The 17,783-nt window shown below is 35.0% G+C and overlaps 1 protein-coding gene across 1 annotated transcript in view; it reads left to right on the forward strand.

The window, feature by feature from the left end:
• The first annotated feature begins 368 nt into the window (after positions 1-368).
• Positions 369-17,783, forward strand: part of LOC136041840 (uncharacterized) — a 44,259-nt gene continuing 26,844 nt past the window's right edge. Inside the window, exons 1-2 of the mRNA XM_065726619.1 lie at positions 369-537; positions 5,422-5,550. Of these exons, the coding sequence (XP_065582691.1) occupies positions 5,422-5,550 (129 nt within the window). The 5' untranslated portion in view covers positions 369-537. The remainder of the gene's footprint in view (positions 538-5,421; positions 5,551-17,783) is intronic.

The following is a 17,783-nucleotide window of genomic DNA, read 5'->3' on the forward strand; positions in this document are numbered from 1 at the left end:
TCAACTGTGTCTGGAAATTTTCTCAAATTCTCATCCTCGAGTCTAACAACATAATAACCTCCTGGGAGGTAGTTACCCTTCCGAAATTCAGCTTTTAATTAACCCTAGACATTACTAGAGGGTGATCTTTACTTTTAACATCAATAACCGCACTCCTATATACCCTAGTACCATCTGACTAATCATGAAAATCAACTAATCAGAGTTCTTAAATCTCCTGACTTATAATTTCTGACCCCCGTCTGCACCTATATTTTTGTGTAAAACTAATTATTGTATTTTGAATACGAGTTAACGATTAAATTTAGTGGAAAAAGTTTGTATCATTGACCTACTAAAATGTTGAAAAAAAACTCTCACAAAATTTCAAATTAATTTGGAGCTTACAAATAATCCATAAACCTCAGTTTATCTACTCTGGTGTTAAAAATTTCAATTTGATTATCGACCGCAAAAACTGTTGTGATCATTGACTGTATCTATGTTTAGGTAGTCGTTTCGCAAACGTGATTTAGCTATATTTAGGACGGTTAAACAGTAAGCCTTTTCCTGTCTTTTTTTATTCTGTCTTCTGTTCTCATTTTTGTATAAGTAGAAATTGTAAGATTATTCCCTTCCAAAATATTGGAGACAATTTTGCGTTTGGCTAAAAAAAATAGGTTAAATTGTGCCATAAATTGATTTTTTCTTGTTTTAGTTCTAAGACTAATTTGGGCTAATTTGAGCATTATTATTCTAGATCGGATTAGTCCACCTTAAAAAAAATTCTGCAGCTATTTAAATTTACAACTTTGTTTTTGAAGGAACTTTGTCACCCTGCCTAACAATTAGAGATGCGCCTTATTTAAAAACGTATAAAATTTTGACAATTTGGTTATATAAATTAAAAACATATTGGAACTTTCTTCAGGAGCAAATCTCTTGTACCATGCACCTACAGTGTGCTTACGGTTAAATATGATGGTGTATTTTCAACTATTCTTTATTTTCTGCTTGTAGCATGGTCAAATTTATCCCTGATCAGGTCAGCCAAAATATGATACAATATATGTTTTAGGTTCTGTATGATTTTTAATTGTAAAATGAGAATTATAAACCAATGCATAGCTGCAACCACAGATGTTGTAACCGAAGTTTAAAAATAGCTTCCTAATTAAACTGTCTAGTCACAAATATCTCTCAGCTGACACTAATTTGGGATAGTAATATTCATTTGGCCTTAGCATAACGGTAATTTGTAAATTCAATTTTTTAGGAATTTCAAATAAGAGCCTACAAAACCGAAAACTTGATACTACATTGAAAAAGAAGTGCACCGTTGAAATTACCATTGTCGGAAACTCTTGACTGGTGGTTTACTTCCCCCCTGCAAATAATGTTTAGCAAGGGTAGCACTGATCCGTCTCCTTTTGTTTTTCTTCATTTTTTTTTTACCTGGGGTGACCTTCTTTACCAGTTGTAGGAGAAAACTGAAAGAGGGATTATTTGAATGGAAATTATACACATGGTAAGTATACCTAATGGAGTAAAGTGCCATTTTCTGTCATTTCATGGCACAAAATATCTATTGGCCAAAATAAGGTGCAAAATAAAGTTTGACTCTTTGTCACAACTCTACTTTTTAAGACAATAAAAACTTGAGTATGGGACAGCCCCATTCACATATGGAATAATTTCTGTTTGTTCTAAGTATAAATGTCGCTTCTTACTTTCAGTTCAAAAAAACACCTTTTTTTTCATTTAATTTGAACACAAATAAAAATGCCAAACACTTTTTTAAGTTAAAATTTTTATTTTGCGACAAAGAGTGCTGTTTTCTGTCGCAAAACAACAATGTGGATAAAATTGGACTAACATCCGGGTGATAAATTGGACTAATCTACCCTTTAAATTTAGCATTGAAATTTGTCAAAGTTGAAGTATTATAGCAATGGAGTAGAGCAAGAAGTTTATATGGGAGGGGAGGTGTTATTACGATCAATTGCAATTGACTTTGACCCAATTTGATCGTATTGACCCAATGGTCCTAGAATGTTGAGAGATGACTCGTTATAACGGAAATTAAAAGTTCTATTGCCCTTTTTAAGTGACCGAAAAAATTGGAGGGCACTTAGGCCCCCTCCCACGCACATTTTCCCCCATAGTCAGATCAAAATTTTGAGATAGCCATTATATTCAGCCTAGTTGAAAACTTAGTAACTATGTCTTTGGGGACGACTTAATCCCCCAAAGCCCCCGGGGGATGGGCTGCAATTTACAAACTTTGACCATTGTTTACATATAGTAATGGTTATTGTGATGTGTACAGACGTTTTCAGGGGGACTTTTTCACGTTGGCGTGGGAGTGGGTCGGGGTCGGGGGTTACGTGGGAGGATCTTTCCATGGAGGAGCTTATCATGAGGGAAGAAAATTTCCATGAAGCGGGTGCAGGATTTTCTAGCATTGTTTAAAATAAACAACGAGAAACTAAAGAAAAAAAATCACCTGGAAGTAATGAGCAGCATTAAAACTTAAAACGAACATAAAATATTACGTTTATAAGGGGGTTTGTCTCCTCCATAATACATTTCTCCTTACGCTGATGTATTTTATAGTAATTTCAACTATTTATTCTACAGCCTTTGTGATTCAGGGGTCATTCTTGAAGATTCAGGATAAAATTCCAGCTTTAGCGTAAAGAGCGAGGTATTGACGAGGGGGCAAACCCCCTCATATACGTAATAAAAACATACAAATATAGATGTTTGTTACAAAAGTTAATTCTTAAGATACGTATGTTTATTACTAAAGTGCAAAAAAAAATCTAGTTGCATTTTAAAGTTGCCAAAAAGGGAAGGGCAACTAGGCTTCCTCCCCTACCCCTGTTTTTATCAAACTCTTTCGATAAAAACTATGAGAAAGCCATTTAGCAAAAAAAAAAATATACAAATTTCGTTTTAATTATTCATGTGCGATGAGCCAAAATCAAAACATGTATTAATTCAAAAACGTTCTGAAATTAAATAAAAAAAATAAGTTTTTTTAACTGCAAGTAAGAAGCGACATTAAAACTTAAAACGAACAGAAATTACGAACTGAATAATGAAAGGGGTTGTCCCCTCCGCAACACCTTGCTCTTTACGCTAAAGTTTTTTCATTGTTTTAAAAAGTATAGTTGTGACAGAGTCAAACTCTAGCGTAAAGAGCGAGGTGTTGTGGAGGGGACAACCCCTTTCATATACGAAGTAATTTCTGTTCGTTTTAAGTTTTAATGTCGCTGCTTAATTGCAGTTAATTGAACTTGTTTTTTTTTCGCTTCACAGAACCGTATCACCTCTTCACGTGTTTGCTTTTGGTTCATGTTTACTTTCCTACCTCTCTGTTTTTTCGAGCCTGTCAGTCGGATTTCCTCCATGTATCAAAGGGAGGTTTTTGCCAAATGGAAAGTTGGAGTACCATCTTTTATGGTATACACATCTGCTACATACAAATACAAATCCGCTGCTAGAATTCAGCCGTAAACTTTCTCAAAGCTGTGATCATTTCCCTTTTGACAAAGTCCCACTAGTGTCTCACCAAACTCTATTGTGCAGACGTAAAAACTGTTTTCCTTCTTGTGAGTATTCTCAAAAGCCACTCTGCTCGAATAAAATAAACAATCGGCTCTAAAATTGAATTGTTCTATCTGGCGATTTGAACTTCTCCTCTGGGACTCATTTTGTTTGACTAACAGTCTCAAATGCTGGTCAATGGCCCCTCTATTTTTGTAAGATCTTAACCATGACTTGTGAAAACAATCCCCCACCACAGCCGTCACATCAGTTCTTTTTCGCTTTTTGCTTTGTTCATTTATGGTTCTCGCTCCTGATCCAGTCACAATAACCTTCTCGTCCGCTTAGAGTGTTTTATTCTTACATATTGAACAAATCATACTTTTAGACTAGTATTCCACCCCATAAAATAACGTAACGAGTCACCTTAAGTGAAAGGAATTTTAAACTTTTCAAATATTTTCTAGTTTGAATTTGAAAATTAAAATTATCACTTAGACGCCATAAATATTTATGCAGTTTACATAATTAGCTTAGCGATCCTGTTAAAATTTTCAGGAACTATTGTAGTTTCAATTGACAAATCAGATTGCTTGTTAATTTTTGTATCTCCTCATATCTACCTCTGTATCTACCGGAAGCTTTCACCAGCATCAATTAGAAAATAGAACTCTCAGACAAAAAATTGGTGTGGACAAAAACGATTTTTGAAAAAGTTGGTCTTTTGTGTGCCTTAAAATTTGCCTCAGAGACTACCTCATCCTCTCTATCCTCAATCAAAGTTGCTATAATGTTCTGATGTAATTAGGGATGTTAAATCAAACCCATAAACCATTTTCTAAATTCGGAATCGGCTTTACAGGACGGCATTCTTTACGTTAAAAAATCACCCTCAACCTCAACCAAAAAACTCAAATTTGTGAAAGAGCTAGAGTGCATAACTTTTCGGTTTTGGAATCAGCATATATTTTTAGTTGGAATCTGAAAGAACCAATTGCATAGCAATTTGTTTGAGGTTGACTCCTTTTTCACTATTTTCATAAAACCTCTCCCCCAACCTCAATCTCTTTCATAGCTTTTAGCCCCAAACAGTTCTTTTGGCTTTAAACGTTTAGTTTCATGCTCATCAGCAAAAAAAGAGCACAGACATGGCTTATCTAATCAAATTTGCTGGTATTTACTCAATCAACATTTTCGCCTCAACTTCAAATACAACCTAAAAAACTCAAATTCGTAAAAAAAAAAGTTCGAGCGGTAAATTTGGAATCAGAATCAGTGCATATTTTTTAGTCGGTAAGCGAAACAATCATTGTATAACAGTTTGTTTGAGATCAAGCCACATTTTTACTGGACTAACAGTCCGTTTTCAAACTATATCTTTTAAAGCTAGAGGCTGTCAAACTTCCGGGGTCTATAACTTCAAATCGATCTTAAGACTTACACAAAAAGGAACGATAAAAAATATTTTTCTTGTAGTAAAATCAACCAAAACTGTGTAGCTAATTTATTCTACTTAAAATCCCTTACGAACTTATATTAGTTTTATTAAACTTGTATACATAGTTTCCCTCAAGAAGCCAATCAAATTTTAAATAAGAAGGCTTTTAAAATATATGCAGAATGCTTGAAAAAATGTTTATTGTTACTAATAATAGCTTTTAGACTCCCCAATGATTTGAGCAGGAATTGTATGTCTTTAAATGTCGTTATGTCGTTAATGTAAACAAACAAAATACCTTTGAAGTCACCTTTTTTGTTTTTGCTTCTTTTTTTCACGGATGAATGTCGTTTTCGAAGTCTCAGGAATACTAAACATAAAAAAACGTGAGCTGAAGGAGAGAATAGTAGCATTTATTTCTTTTTAAATGGTTTGAACTCGCTTTATTGTAGATGAGCAAGAACGTTATTTACATCACTCTACTCTTGTTTGTACACAGAAGCAACACAGAAGCCACGTCCAGCCTGACTGTTGAAGATAAAAATATATTGGATCAAACAGCACGTTATGGTCTTATTTCGGTATGTCTATAAGCATTTGAGTATATCTTAATCCTGACTAAATGAGGAGTGGAGAGAAAGAGCGAGAAAGAGAGATAAGAGATTAAGTTTGGCGTACTTTGGTCAGGGTCACCACTTGTAGCATGAAGTTGTTGTTTTAGCACCATTTCATCATGTGTAACACTCTAACAAGTGCTAAATTTAATGACAAATTAGTAACACTTTCGTGCTACAATTTGTAGTAGTTTTTGCAACAATTTTTTCTTTTTGTCAAGGATGGAATAATAAAGATTCGGAAAAAGGCAAAGAGATTAACAAAAAGTGCAGAGCGCCTTTTCCCCCTATTTGTTTTTGAGAGATTGGCGCAAAGTTGATATAACCTGGACCTCCTTTTTGCCGTGTTTGTTTCAAAATATTGGCACTAAGTTTGAAATAACCAGATAAAAAAATTTGATCTGGAATTAATCCACTTATACTTAAACGGACAATGCGCGTGTCATGGCGCAAGCCACGACACGAATAAACATTTTGTACTCCAGCGCCAAAAATTGTTGTGTAGCGCTCAACTTTGTGCAATTTTTGCACTTTAGGAACTGACCACGGTGGCAACCTTGACCTTGGTCCATTGTTAATCGAAAAATGTTATTTTACTAAAACAACAATCTGGAATGTTCTGAGCAGCAAAGGAGCTAAACCAATCCAAATTTTGTCATGCTGTAAACATCTACCGATTTAGTGCAGTCTAGTATTTAAATTCTCAAATACAGTAAATAAAAATACAGAGACAGAGAGTCAGAGCAAAAAAGGGTTGGATAAAGAAATAAAGATTTTGCAGATACACCTATTTAATGGCCAAGATGCACATAGTATCTTTAGATTTAATTAAGAATTAACCTTATAACTACACTACTACAACTAACAAATCACCGCAGCAGGAAGCCGCCTGAGGCCAACAGAGCTACGCACGCTCCTTCTCTATCCCAAACTATTCAAAGCCACCCTCTTTACACTCTCCTAAGAAGTTCCTATTACCGTTAAATCTTTCTTTATGGAAACTTCCCACCCCAGACGAGGACGACCTGCTTTCCGTTTAGCCCTAGATGTTCGGCCGAAAAGCACAATCTTCGGCAATCTGTCATCCTTCATAAACAGAACGTGCCCTATCTATGTCAACTTATCTATCACTATAGCCCTCGAAAGTGGGGTTGAACCACACTTTTCGTACAGCCTACTTTTTTCAGTACGATCAGTCAGCCGGGTACCCAGAACGATCCGTCGGCAATTTTTGTGGAAAATATCTAGTAAATCTTCATCCGCTTTTTGGAGTGCCCATGCTTCATAGCAATATTTTACAACTGTCATCACTGTACCTTCCAATATTCTAAACTTGGTCTGCAGACTTATTTTCCTAGTCTTCCAAACTTTTTCTAATTGTGAAAAGACACTCTGGACCTTGGCTGTTCTACTTTTAACATCTTCACTGCTACCACAATATTTACTAGCAATACTACCAAGGTAGGTGAAGCTGCCCACCTGCTCAAATCTTTTCATTACCCAACGTCATCTTGTCATATTCACTCATTCATAGCGCTAATGATTTAGTATTCTTAACATTTAATTTCAAACCTATTCGAGAATTCTGAACTAGCAAAGCCTATAAAAGTTCATTCATTTTGCTCACACTTTCATCTAGAATGCTTAAATCAACAGCATAGTCTAAGTAAAGGAAAGCTTTTCCTCCCTATTTGACTCCGTGGTCTCCCATTGTCTTTCCTGTGTTCCTTAAGACAAAGTCCATTAAATTGATCCTTGTAAACGGGGATAGAATACACAACCCTCCTTAACTCCTGATTTAATACAAGACCAGCTACTAACCTCATTTTTTTGCATTAACCGCAGCAGTATTATTCTCGTACATAGCACTAATCACTTCAATGTGTTTGTCTGGTATACCGTATAAGAACTTTGCTAAAGGTCTTCTGTCAACAGAATCGAAAACTTAAAATAATCTATAAAACTGAGAACCAAAGGTGTTTGAAAACTAAAACATTCTCAATTATTAACCTAAGAGTGAAAATTTGGTCGACACATATTCTTAGTTTTTCTGAAACTGCACTGTTTTTCTCTTAAAACCTTGTCTATAGCATTTATCAGTCTAAAAAGTATCATATTACTAAGTAATTTGCTACCTACAGAGACCAGACTAATGCCTCGATAATCACGGCACTCACTCTTATCCCCTTTCTTACAGAGTGGTTTAATTAAGGCCGTGATTAAGAGAACTGATGGAACTCGAAGATCCCATGTTAAATTGAAAATTTATATTTAAAAAGTACTCAAGTATTCATTGGCGGAAGATGCCGCTTTTAATATCAGGCCATAGCTTCTTGAAGATGCTACAAAATGTTTGAAAGGATTTTGCTCTATTTCCTCTAATTGCTTAGAAATCTTAGAAAATGTCTAGGTCTTTTTCACAAGTGTACTCGATAAAGGATATTGCTTTTAGAACAAAATCGGTACTATCATGAGCAGAAGACAATAACCTGTAAGATGATTGGAACCATTTTTCGATTTATTTTCCTGTTTTCTAACAGTCCCCTAGAATATTTTCAGCTACCTGAAATTTTTACAAGTCGGTTGCCAGAAAGAATCTTTTCAGATCACCGATAATACCCCCCAGAGACCAAAATGACAAGCTGGTATAATCAGCTGCTTGTTAATAGAGTGTGAAATTTTCATAAATTATTTCAATGCAATGAAGAAACCTAGAAATGAGAAATAGTCAGGAGCCTTCAGTAAAGTTGTGCACACAAAGCCGAAATCATGGGGAAAATTAAATCAAAGCGAGGTATACATCTTAAAAGTGTTACCACACATAGACAGCGCCTTTGTAAAAAGTATTTGGAGCTTGGTAGATGTAAATATCCAAAATACCTAATAATGCGGTACGGTGAAGAACTAGACAAGTCAAGAGATTAAGGTCAAGTGACAAACCTTGAAGCGGAGCAGAACCCCGTAGCTTCCTCCCCGTTGCCCTACCGGGTCGTGACTGGTGTTAGAAACTTGGATTGCGACGAATTGAAGGATTGCCGGCTAGAGACTTCAGTTTGGAAGCACAGGTGAGGAGGAAACAACCCGTAAAAATCATAGAAACTTAACGAAATTTACACCACCAGATTCAGCGTATCAGAGAATCCTACTGTAGTTTCAAGCTCCTATCTACACTTAAACAAAAAAAAGTTTTTTTTAAGTGAAAGTAAGGAGCGGCATTAAAACTTAAAACGATTAGAAATTACTCCGTATATGAAAGGGGCTTTTTCTCCTCAACGCCCCGCTCTTTACACTAAGGTTTTTTACTGTTTTAAAATGTAGAGTTAAGAGAAAGAGTCAAACTTTAGCGTAAAGAGCGGGGCGTTGAGGAGGAAAAGCCCCTTTCATATACGGAGTAATTTCTGTTCGTTTTAAGTTTTAATGTCGCTCCTTACTTTCATTTAAAAAAACTCGTTTTTTTGTTTAATTTCTGGACGTCTTTGAATTAATGCATGGGTTGATCTTGGCTCTCCACACATAAATAATTAAAACGAAATTTGCATATTATTTTTTGGGGCTAAATGGCTTTTTCACAGTTTTAATCGGAAGATTTTGAGAAAAAAGGAGCGAGGGAGGAGACCTAGTTGCCCTCCTATTTTTTGATTACTTAAAAAGGCAACTATAACTTTTAACTTTTTACGAACGTTTTGTATGTTTTTTATTCGTATGTTTTTATTGCGTATATGAGGGGGCTCACCCATCGTCGATACCTTGCTCTTGATCTTAAAGCTTAAATTTTGTCCCAATTCCTTAAGAATGACCCTTGAATCACAAAGGCCGTAGAATAAACAGTTGAAATTACTAAAAATGCTTTAGCGTAAAGAGCGAGGTATTACGAGGAGTTAGACCCCTCAGATGCGTAATAATTTCTGTTCGTTTTAAGTTTTAATGCTGATTCTTACTTTCAGTAGAAAAAAAACTTTTCATGTTTATTTTTTCATTGTTTTTTTTTTTAAACAATGCTAGAAAATCCTGCGCCCCCTCCATTGAAAGTTTCTTCGCCCATGAGAAGTTTGTCCATGGGAAAATCCTCCCCAGTAAACCTCCCCCTCAAGTATCCCCCCAAACCAAAAAAAATCCCCTGAAAACGTCTTTACACTTCTTAGTAACCATTACTATATGTACTGACAGGTCAAAGATTGTAACTTGCAGCCCCTCCCACGGGGACTGCGGGGGAATAATTCGTCCCCGAAGACATAGTTATTGGGTTTTTCGACTGTGGTGAATAAAATGGCTATCTCAGAATTTTGATCCGGTGAATTTGGGGGGAAATGACCGTGAGAGGGGCCCTAGGTTCCCTCCAATTTTTTGGTCACTTCAACAGGGTATTAGAAATTATCATTTCCGTTAGAATGAGCCCTTTCGCGACATTATGGGACCACTGAGTCGATATGATCACCCCTGGGAAAAAAAAAACAAATAAACACGCATCCGTGATTTGTCTTCTGGCAAAAAATGTGAAATTCCACGTTTTTATAAATAAATAAATAAATATATATATTCGCAAATTTGATGGCAGGCCGTTAAGCCTCTACAAAACAAAAATCTTAATTTGCATTTCTTCTAAATTTGCATAAGGAGAAAATGTCACTTGAATAATATTCATCAACTTCCTTCTTAAATGTCCGTAGGTTTGTGGAGCAGATTACTCTTTCTGGTAAGTTGTTCCAATGCTGAACAACTCGGTTGCCGAAAGTCCATCGGCCCATGTCCTTGTAAAAACGTTCCATACTCACTTTGTACTGATGTCCTCGGAGATAATTTTTATTGAACTGCACGATTCTCTGGGCTGGTACGTTATCATAGGCTCCATTGCAGAGCTTGTACATTTCAATAAGATCACCACGATGGAATCTATAGGCGAGGGTTGGGATTTCAAGCTTTCTAAGCCGCTCTTCGTAGGGAAGGAAGCGTAACCTGGGAGAGAATTTAGTTATCCTCCTCTGAACATTTTCGATAGCATCTATGTCCTTGTTGTATTATGGTCTTGTATAACAATGTCCATACTCAAGAATTGGGCGGACAAGGGACTTATAGAGCGTAGCAAGCATTTTGTCGTCCTCGCACGAGAAGTTTCTTCTGATCATACCAGCAACTTTGGAAGCCTTCTTGACGACAGCTTCATAGTGGTTACTGAAGTTCAGTTCAGAATCCACTAAGATGCCTAGGTCTCTTTCTTCTCTACTAAGAGTGAGTGCAGCGGAACCAAGAAAGTATGAGGACGAAAAGTTTTGTGGACCCAGAGTGAGGATATGACTTTTCTGGGTATTGATTTCCATGATCCACTTCTTCATCCAGTCATCGATTCGTTGAAGATCCGCCTGCAGGTGATGAATGTCTTCACATGACGAGATGACGCGATAGAGCTTTGTGTCGTCCGCGTAGAGAAGGATGTCAGATTTGATGCCCTCAACTAGGTCGTTGATGTAGATATTAAACAGAAGGGGGGCGAGAATTGACCCCTGAGGTACTCCGCTAAGAACTTCTTCTTCGGTATTGCTGAGACAACCTTCTACGCACACAACTTGCTTTCTGCCAGTTAAGAAGTCCGTAATCCATTGAAGAAGACTGAATGAGGACCCGGATGAGGAGAGACCGTATTTCCTGAGCTTCTTGACGAGACGCTTATGGGGAACTTTGTCAAAGGCTTTCTTGAGATCCAAGTATATGAGATCAATCTGGAACCCCTTGTCGATGTTTTTCTTCCAATCATCTGTGGCACAAAGCAGTTGGATCTCTGCAGATCGTTCCCTAAGAAAACCAAACTGCTTTTCGGTAAGTATTTTTTCTCGTTTTAAGTGTTCTAGGGTGTGGTCTGCAATGAGAGACTCAAGTACTTTACACGTAATACAAGTGAGGCTTATCGGTCTGTAGTTTGATGGGTCTTCTCGTTTCCCACCTTTGTATATTGGGACGACAATAGCTTTTTTCCAAATAGTGGGAAGCTCACCGAGTTCAAGAGACTTTCTGTAAATGTAGACTAGTGGCTCTGTTATTACCGTTGCAAGTTCTTTGAGCAGTTTTGGATGTAGATTGTCTGGGCCTGTGGACTTGCTTGGGTTAAGTTCTCTGAGTTTTTTTTAGAACATCGCTATGTTTGGTCTCTATCGGTCTTATCAATTCGCTTATACCCTGAATTGGTTCCTCGCGGCTAAAGTGGTCTTCGTTCTCAGGTTCCTGAGAACCTGATTGGGCTTGAATATAGATTGGGCCTTGAAACTTCCACAACAAGGTTCTCTGATACGCTGAATCTGATGTGAAATTTTTGTTAAGATCGTATGACTTTTAGGGGGTGTTTCCCCCTATTTTCTAAAATGAGGCAATTTTTTCAGGTTCGTAACTTTTGATGGGTAATACTAATCTTGATGAAACGTATATATTTAAAATCAGCATTAAAATGCCATTCTTTTGATATAACTATTGGTATCAAAATTCCATTTTTTTTTAGAGTTTTGGTTACTATTCAGCCTGGTCGCTCCTTACTACAGCTCGTTACCACGAACTGTTTAAAAATGTGGAATTTTGTGTTTTTTGTCAGAAGCCAGATCACGGATTCCTGTTTATTTGTTTTTTTTTCAGGGGTGATCGTATTGACCCAGTGGTCCTAGAATATTTCGAGAGGGTTCATTCTAATGGAAATGAAAAGTTCTAGTGCCTTTTTTAATTGACCAAAAAAATCGGAGGGCACCTAGGTCCCCGTCGCACGCTAATTATTTTCCCAAAGTCACCGGATCAAAATTCTGAGATAGCCATTTTATTCAGCGTAGTTGAAAATCCTTACAACTATGCCTTTTGGGATGACCTACTCCCCCACAGTCCTCGTGGGAGGGGCTACAAGTTACTAACACTGACCAGTGCTTACATATAGTAATGGTTATTGGGAAGTTTACAGACGTTTTCTTGGTCGTTTTCATTTGGTTGGGGACAGGGGTTGAGAAGAGGGGGATATGTTGGGGGAGCTTTTCATGGATGAATTTGTCATGGGGGAAGAAAAGTTTCATGAAGGGAGCGCAGGATTTTCTAGTATTATTTAAAAAAACAATGAAAAAATAAATATGACAAAGTTTTTCAACTGAAAGGAACAGAATATTCCTGTTATTATTTTCCTGTAAATATTAATTCCTGTAACTATTCCGGAATAATTTCTGTTAAAAGGAACAGAAATTATTACGCATAAGAGGGGCTCTCTTCCTCCTAATACATCGCTCTTTACGCTAAAGTATTTTTAGAAATTTCAACTATTTATTCTACGGCTTTTGTTATTCAGGGGTCATTCTTAAGAAACTGGGACAAAATTTAAGCTTTAGCGTGAAGAGTGAGGTACTGAGGAGGGGGTGAACCCCCTCATATATGTAATAAAAATATGAGAATACAGAAGTTTCTTTACGTAAACTAATTTTTAAGTTGCGTATATCTTTAACTAATAAAATTTATTTTTACTAATAATTTTACTAATAAAAACATTCATAAAAAAATAAAAGTTCTAGTTGCCTTTTTAAGTAACCAAAAAATCGGAGGGCAACTAGACCTCCATCCGTGCTTGTTTTTTTTTCATCAAGATCATTCAATCAAAACTATGAGAAAACCATTTAGCCAAAAAAAAAAAAACGCAAATTTCGTTTTAATTATTCATCTGCGGAGAGCATAAATCAAAACATGCATTGATTCAAAAACGTTCAGAAATTAAATTAAATAAAAACAAGTGTTTTTAACTTAAAGTAAGGAGTGACATTAAAACATAAAACGAACAGAAATTACTTCAAAATGAAAGGGGTTGCTTCCTCATCAGCGCCCCGCTCTTCACGCTAAATTCCGACTCTTTCTCTTAACTCTATTTTTAAAACAGTAAAAAACTTTAGCGTAAAGAGCGGGGCGTTCACGAGGAAGCAGTCCCTTTCATATACGAAGTAATTTCTGTTCGTTTTAAGTTTTAATGTCACTCCTTACTTTCAGTTTTTTTTTCAATTCAATTCGTAGGAAAACTTTGGTTTTCTGAGAATCCTCGAAGAAAGCTTTCAACTAAGTTTGGTGTTTAGTTTCGAATTAATCAACTGAGGTATTTTAATTAGCCTATTCCTAGGAAAAAAAGTGGAAAAAATAATGAATTTTAAAATGCACTCTATGCTTGCCGTCACAGTTGCATATACATGGGCATTTTGTACTTGAGAATGATAGTGCTCTTTTGCTCATTTTCTCTTCTCCCTTGGTCGGTAACCAAGCTTTGCAAGACCCAGCCAAATATATTACTATTCCTCGGCTGAAGCATCTCACCAAAGGAAGCTGTCTATCAAAACCTTTGACAAGACTTGATAATTGGTGCTATTTGAAGTTTTGACAACCAACGGTCTCTAGAGAATTAAAAGACAGAAGGCTAACCTAACTTCAATTTTGAAGCTCGATGTTTTCAAGTTCACTTAATCACGGCCTTAAGGTTTTCCTAAAATCTTTTGGTGCTTCTCCTTTTTCAAAAACTATATTCATAATCTTCAGCAACCTATTTCTAACCTTGGAGTCACCATATTTAAGAAGCTAAATTACCTCACTATCAGCTTTTGGAGCCTTATTATTTTTAGTCCTTTTAGTACTGTCGCTAATTTGTCCTCACAAAACAAATCTTGCTTCAAATCCAAGGTATCACAAACTTTGTGTTTTCCTCTATATCTTTTCCTTAAACTCAATCCCAATTTATCACATTCTCAACATGTTCCACCAACCTCTCTTTGACTCTTTCCCTATCAAAAACTGTGGCCTCGTTCTGATTTTTAACTTGGGCAAGTCCAGATTGGCTACTCCCTCTCAATTCATTAACATGCCAGTATAATATTTTACTATTATGCCGTCTAGCTGCATCCTCCAGATCCGAGGTAATTTTATCCATGGCCTCCACTTCAAACCTCCTTAGTTCATATTTTAGTTCTTTCTCCCCATTCTTTACATTCTTACATTGTTTTCATATGATCAATTACTCAGATAATTCTTGTAAAAACCCCTTCTCCTCTCTATTAAACATAAAGAATTTTTACTAATATCGCTAGCTGCAGTATCAACCTTCTTCCCTAAGACACAATCAGCAACATCATCAACTGTTTTTCTAAAATTATTCCAACCATCTTTCACACGGTCAAATTAATTTCAGTATTCAACTGTTCCTAGAAAGTATCTCTCAAATTCTCATCCTAGAGTCTACCAGCATCATAACTTCCCTGTAGGTAGTTAGCCTTTTGCAATTTCCGCTTTAAATTAACCTAGACGCAATTAGATGGCGACCTTTACTTTTAACATCAAAAAGAGCACTCCTTTATGCCCTAGCATCTTGTATTGATCCTCCCTGTCTTTGGTTTATTATAACATAATCAATAAGGTTTGCTGACTTACCATCATGTGAGTAACGTGTCAACTTATTGGCCATTTTATGACTAAACACCATATTATTTATAACTAGATTGTTATACCTACAAAGTTGCAAAAGTTTGTAGCCATTACTGTTTTGGATTTCCTACACCAAATTTACATAGGCTATGATACCATCTATCCCTATTTCTACCAACCTGGGTGTTGAAATCTCCTAGTAAAAACACCCTATTTCTACCTTGGACCCGTTCTATTCGCTCCTGTAACTGTAAATAAAATTCATATGAGTCACTAGTATCTCTGAAAGTCGGTTCAACAGGGGCATATACTACTATGACTGATACCCTGAACTTTTTAGTAAAAAATCAGCAATTAGTATTCTATTATTAACTAGCTGGGGCCAGGCGGCTTCGCCACATGGCCCCAGCCATGGCGCGCGGAAAGCTTCTATATATGGATTCTCATTGTCCCCTGTATTCTAACAGCAGACAATTTGCACTAAACGCACTAAATTATTATTATTGTTGACAAGATGTTGCATCAGGGAAACGTTAGTCCTTTCAACGCCGGGAGAAATTACGCAACGTGTATTCAATTCAGCATTGCTATCACTGATGAAGTACAGTTGCAAAAATTTGTGATGTTCATAAGAATTAAAGTCATGCATTAAAATGAAAACTTTCTTGAATATTTATTGACGTCATATTGTAACAGATAAAAGATAATAGACAGTATATATATATATATATATATATATATATATATATATATATATATATATATATATATATATATATATATATATATATATATATATATATATATATATATATATATATATATACTACCCGGTCGTCGTCATTTATACTCCGTGTGTCCCGGTGCTTTGTTGATTGCTAATCGAACATTCCTTTTGTCCCGGTTGCTTTCTCTTTGAGTGTCGTCATTTATTTAGATTGTTTCTCCTTTATTTTTCAGTTTTTTCCTTTTTTTAGTTTTTTTCTTTTTTAGTTCTTTTAGTTTTTACCTTTTTTAGTTTTTTTTAGTTTTTTAGATGAAAATTTTTTTTAGTTTTTTTCCTTTTTTTCTTTTTAGTTTTTTATTGGTTTTTACCTTTTTTTAGCTTTTTTAGTTTTTTTCGTTTTTTCTTTTTACTTTTTTTTAGTTTTTATCTTTTTTATTTTTTTTTATTTTATTCTTAATTTTATTCATTTATATATCCCCCTGTGCACCCCGGCGTCCCCTTTGTAGTTATGTCCCTGTGTCCCGGTCGTCGTCATTTATACTCCCTGTGTCCCGGTGCTTTGTTGATTGCTAATCGAACATTCCTTTTGTCCCGGTCGCTTTCTCTTTGAGTGTCGTCATTTATTTAGATTGTTTCTCCTTTATTTTTCAGTTTTTTTCCTTTTTTAGTTTTTTTTTTCTTTTTTAGTTCTTTTAGTTTTTACCTTTTTTAGTTTTTTTTAGTTTTTTAGATGAAAATTTTTTTTAGTTTTTTTCCTTTTTTTCTTTTTAGTTTTTTATTGGTTTTTACGTTTTTTTTAGGTATTTTAGTTTTTTCGTTTTTTCTTTTTACTTTTTTTTTAGTTTTTATCATTTTTTATTTTTTTTTATTTTTATTCTTTATTTTATTAGTTTTCTTTTTCTCTTCTATTTTTCAGTTTTTTCCTTTTTTTAAGTTTTTTTTTAGTTTTTAGTTTTTTTAGTTTTTTTTCCTTTTTTTCTTTTTAGTTTTTTATTGGTTTTTACCTTTTTTTTAGCTTTTTTAGTTTTTTTCGTTTTTTCTTTTTACTTTTTTTTATCTTTTTTATTTTTTTTTATTTTATTCTTAATTTTATTAGTTTTTTTTTTTCTCTTCTATTTTTCAGTTTTTTCCTTTTTTTTAGTTTTTTTAGTTTTTTAGTTTTTTTAGTTTTTTTAGTTTTTTAGCTTTTTTATTTTTTTTATTAGTTTTTAGTTTTTTTGTAGTTTTTGCCTTTTTTTAGTTTTTTCAGTTTTTTATTTTTTAGTTTTTAGTTTTTTACCTTTTTTGTGGATCGTCACCTGATCCACAGATCCACAGACAACTTATTTTTATATAGATAGAAGAAGATATATATATATATATATATATATATATATATATATATATATATATATATATATATATATATATATATATATATATATATATATATATATATATATATATATATATATATATATATATATATATATATATATATATATATATATATATATATATATATATATATATATATATATATGTAGATAGATAGATACCGTCCGATCCAAAACAAGACTCAGCAGGTTCCTTATTCATCATGAGCCCTACTCCCTGTCTATGCACCACATACTTCCTGCCTGAGTAAACAAATTCTGTATCAGATAATTTCATGTTTCCCACCCCCTGGGGTAACTCCTAAAAAGTCTGGTTAGAATCTTCTGAATTCGTCAGTCAAAATATCAATACGATAGTCATTTTTTAACGTTGTAACATTCCAAGCTCCTATTTACACTTTCTTTAAACCATTGAAATTATTTTGGCCTTAGTAAAAGAAATGATCCCGGATACCAGTGCAGGACGAGGATCAACATTTTTTCTCGAGTGTACTCCGAGGCGCTTAATCCGGCTTAGAACTGGACAGCTTGAAGTCCCTGGGACCTCCAATATGAATGGAGGCTTCGTGCAATCCTGGGCCCATCTTGCTCACAACATGGTTTTCAGCACTTTTCGAGTTTCTTGTATTCAACAATACTCAAAATCTTGCTCAGAGAATCCCAAACCTATTACCTCCAAACTCATTATATAT

The sequence above is a fragment of the Artemia franciscana genome, unplaced genomic scaffold (genome assembly GCF_032884065.1).
Source record: "Artemia franciscana unplaced genomic scaffold, ASM3288406v1 PGA_scaffold_412, whole genome shotgun sequence".
Classification (NCBI taxonomy): domain Eukaryota; kingdom Metazoa; phylum Arthropoda; class Branchiopoda; order Anostraca; family Artemiidae; genus Artemia; species Artemia franciscana.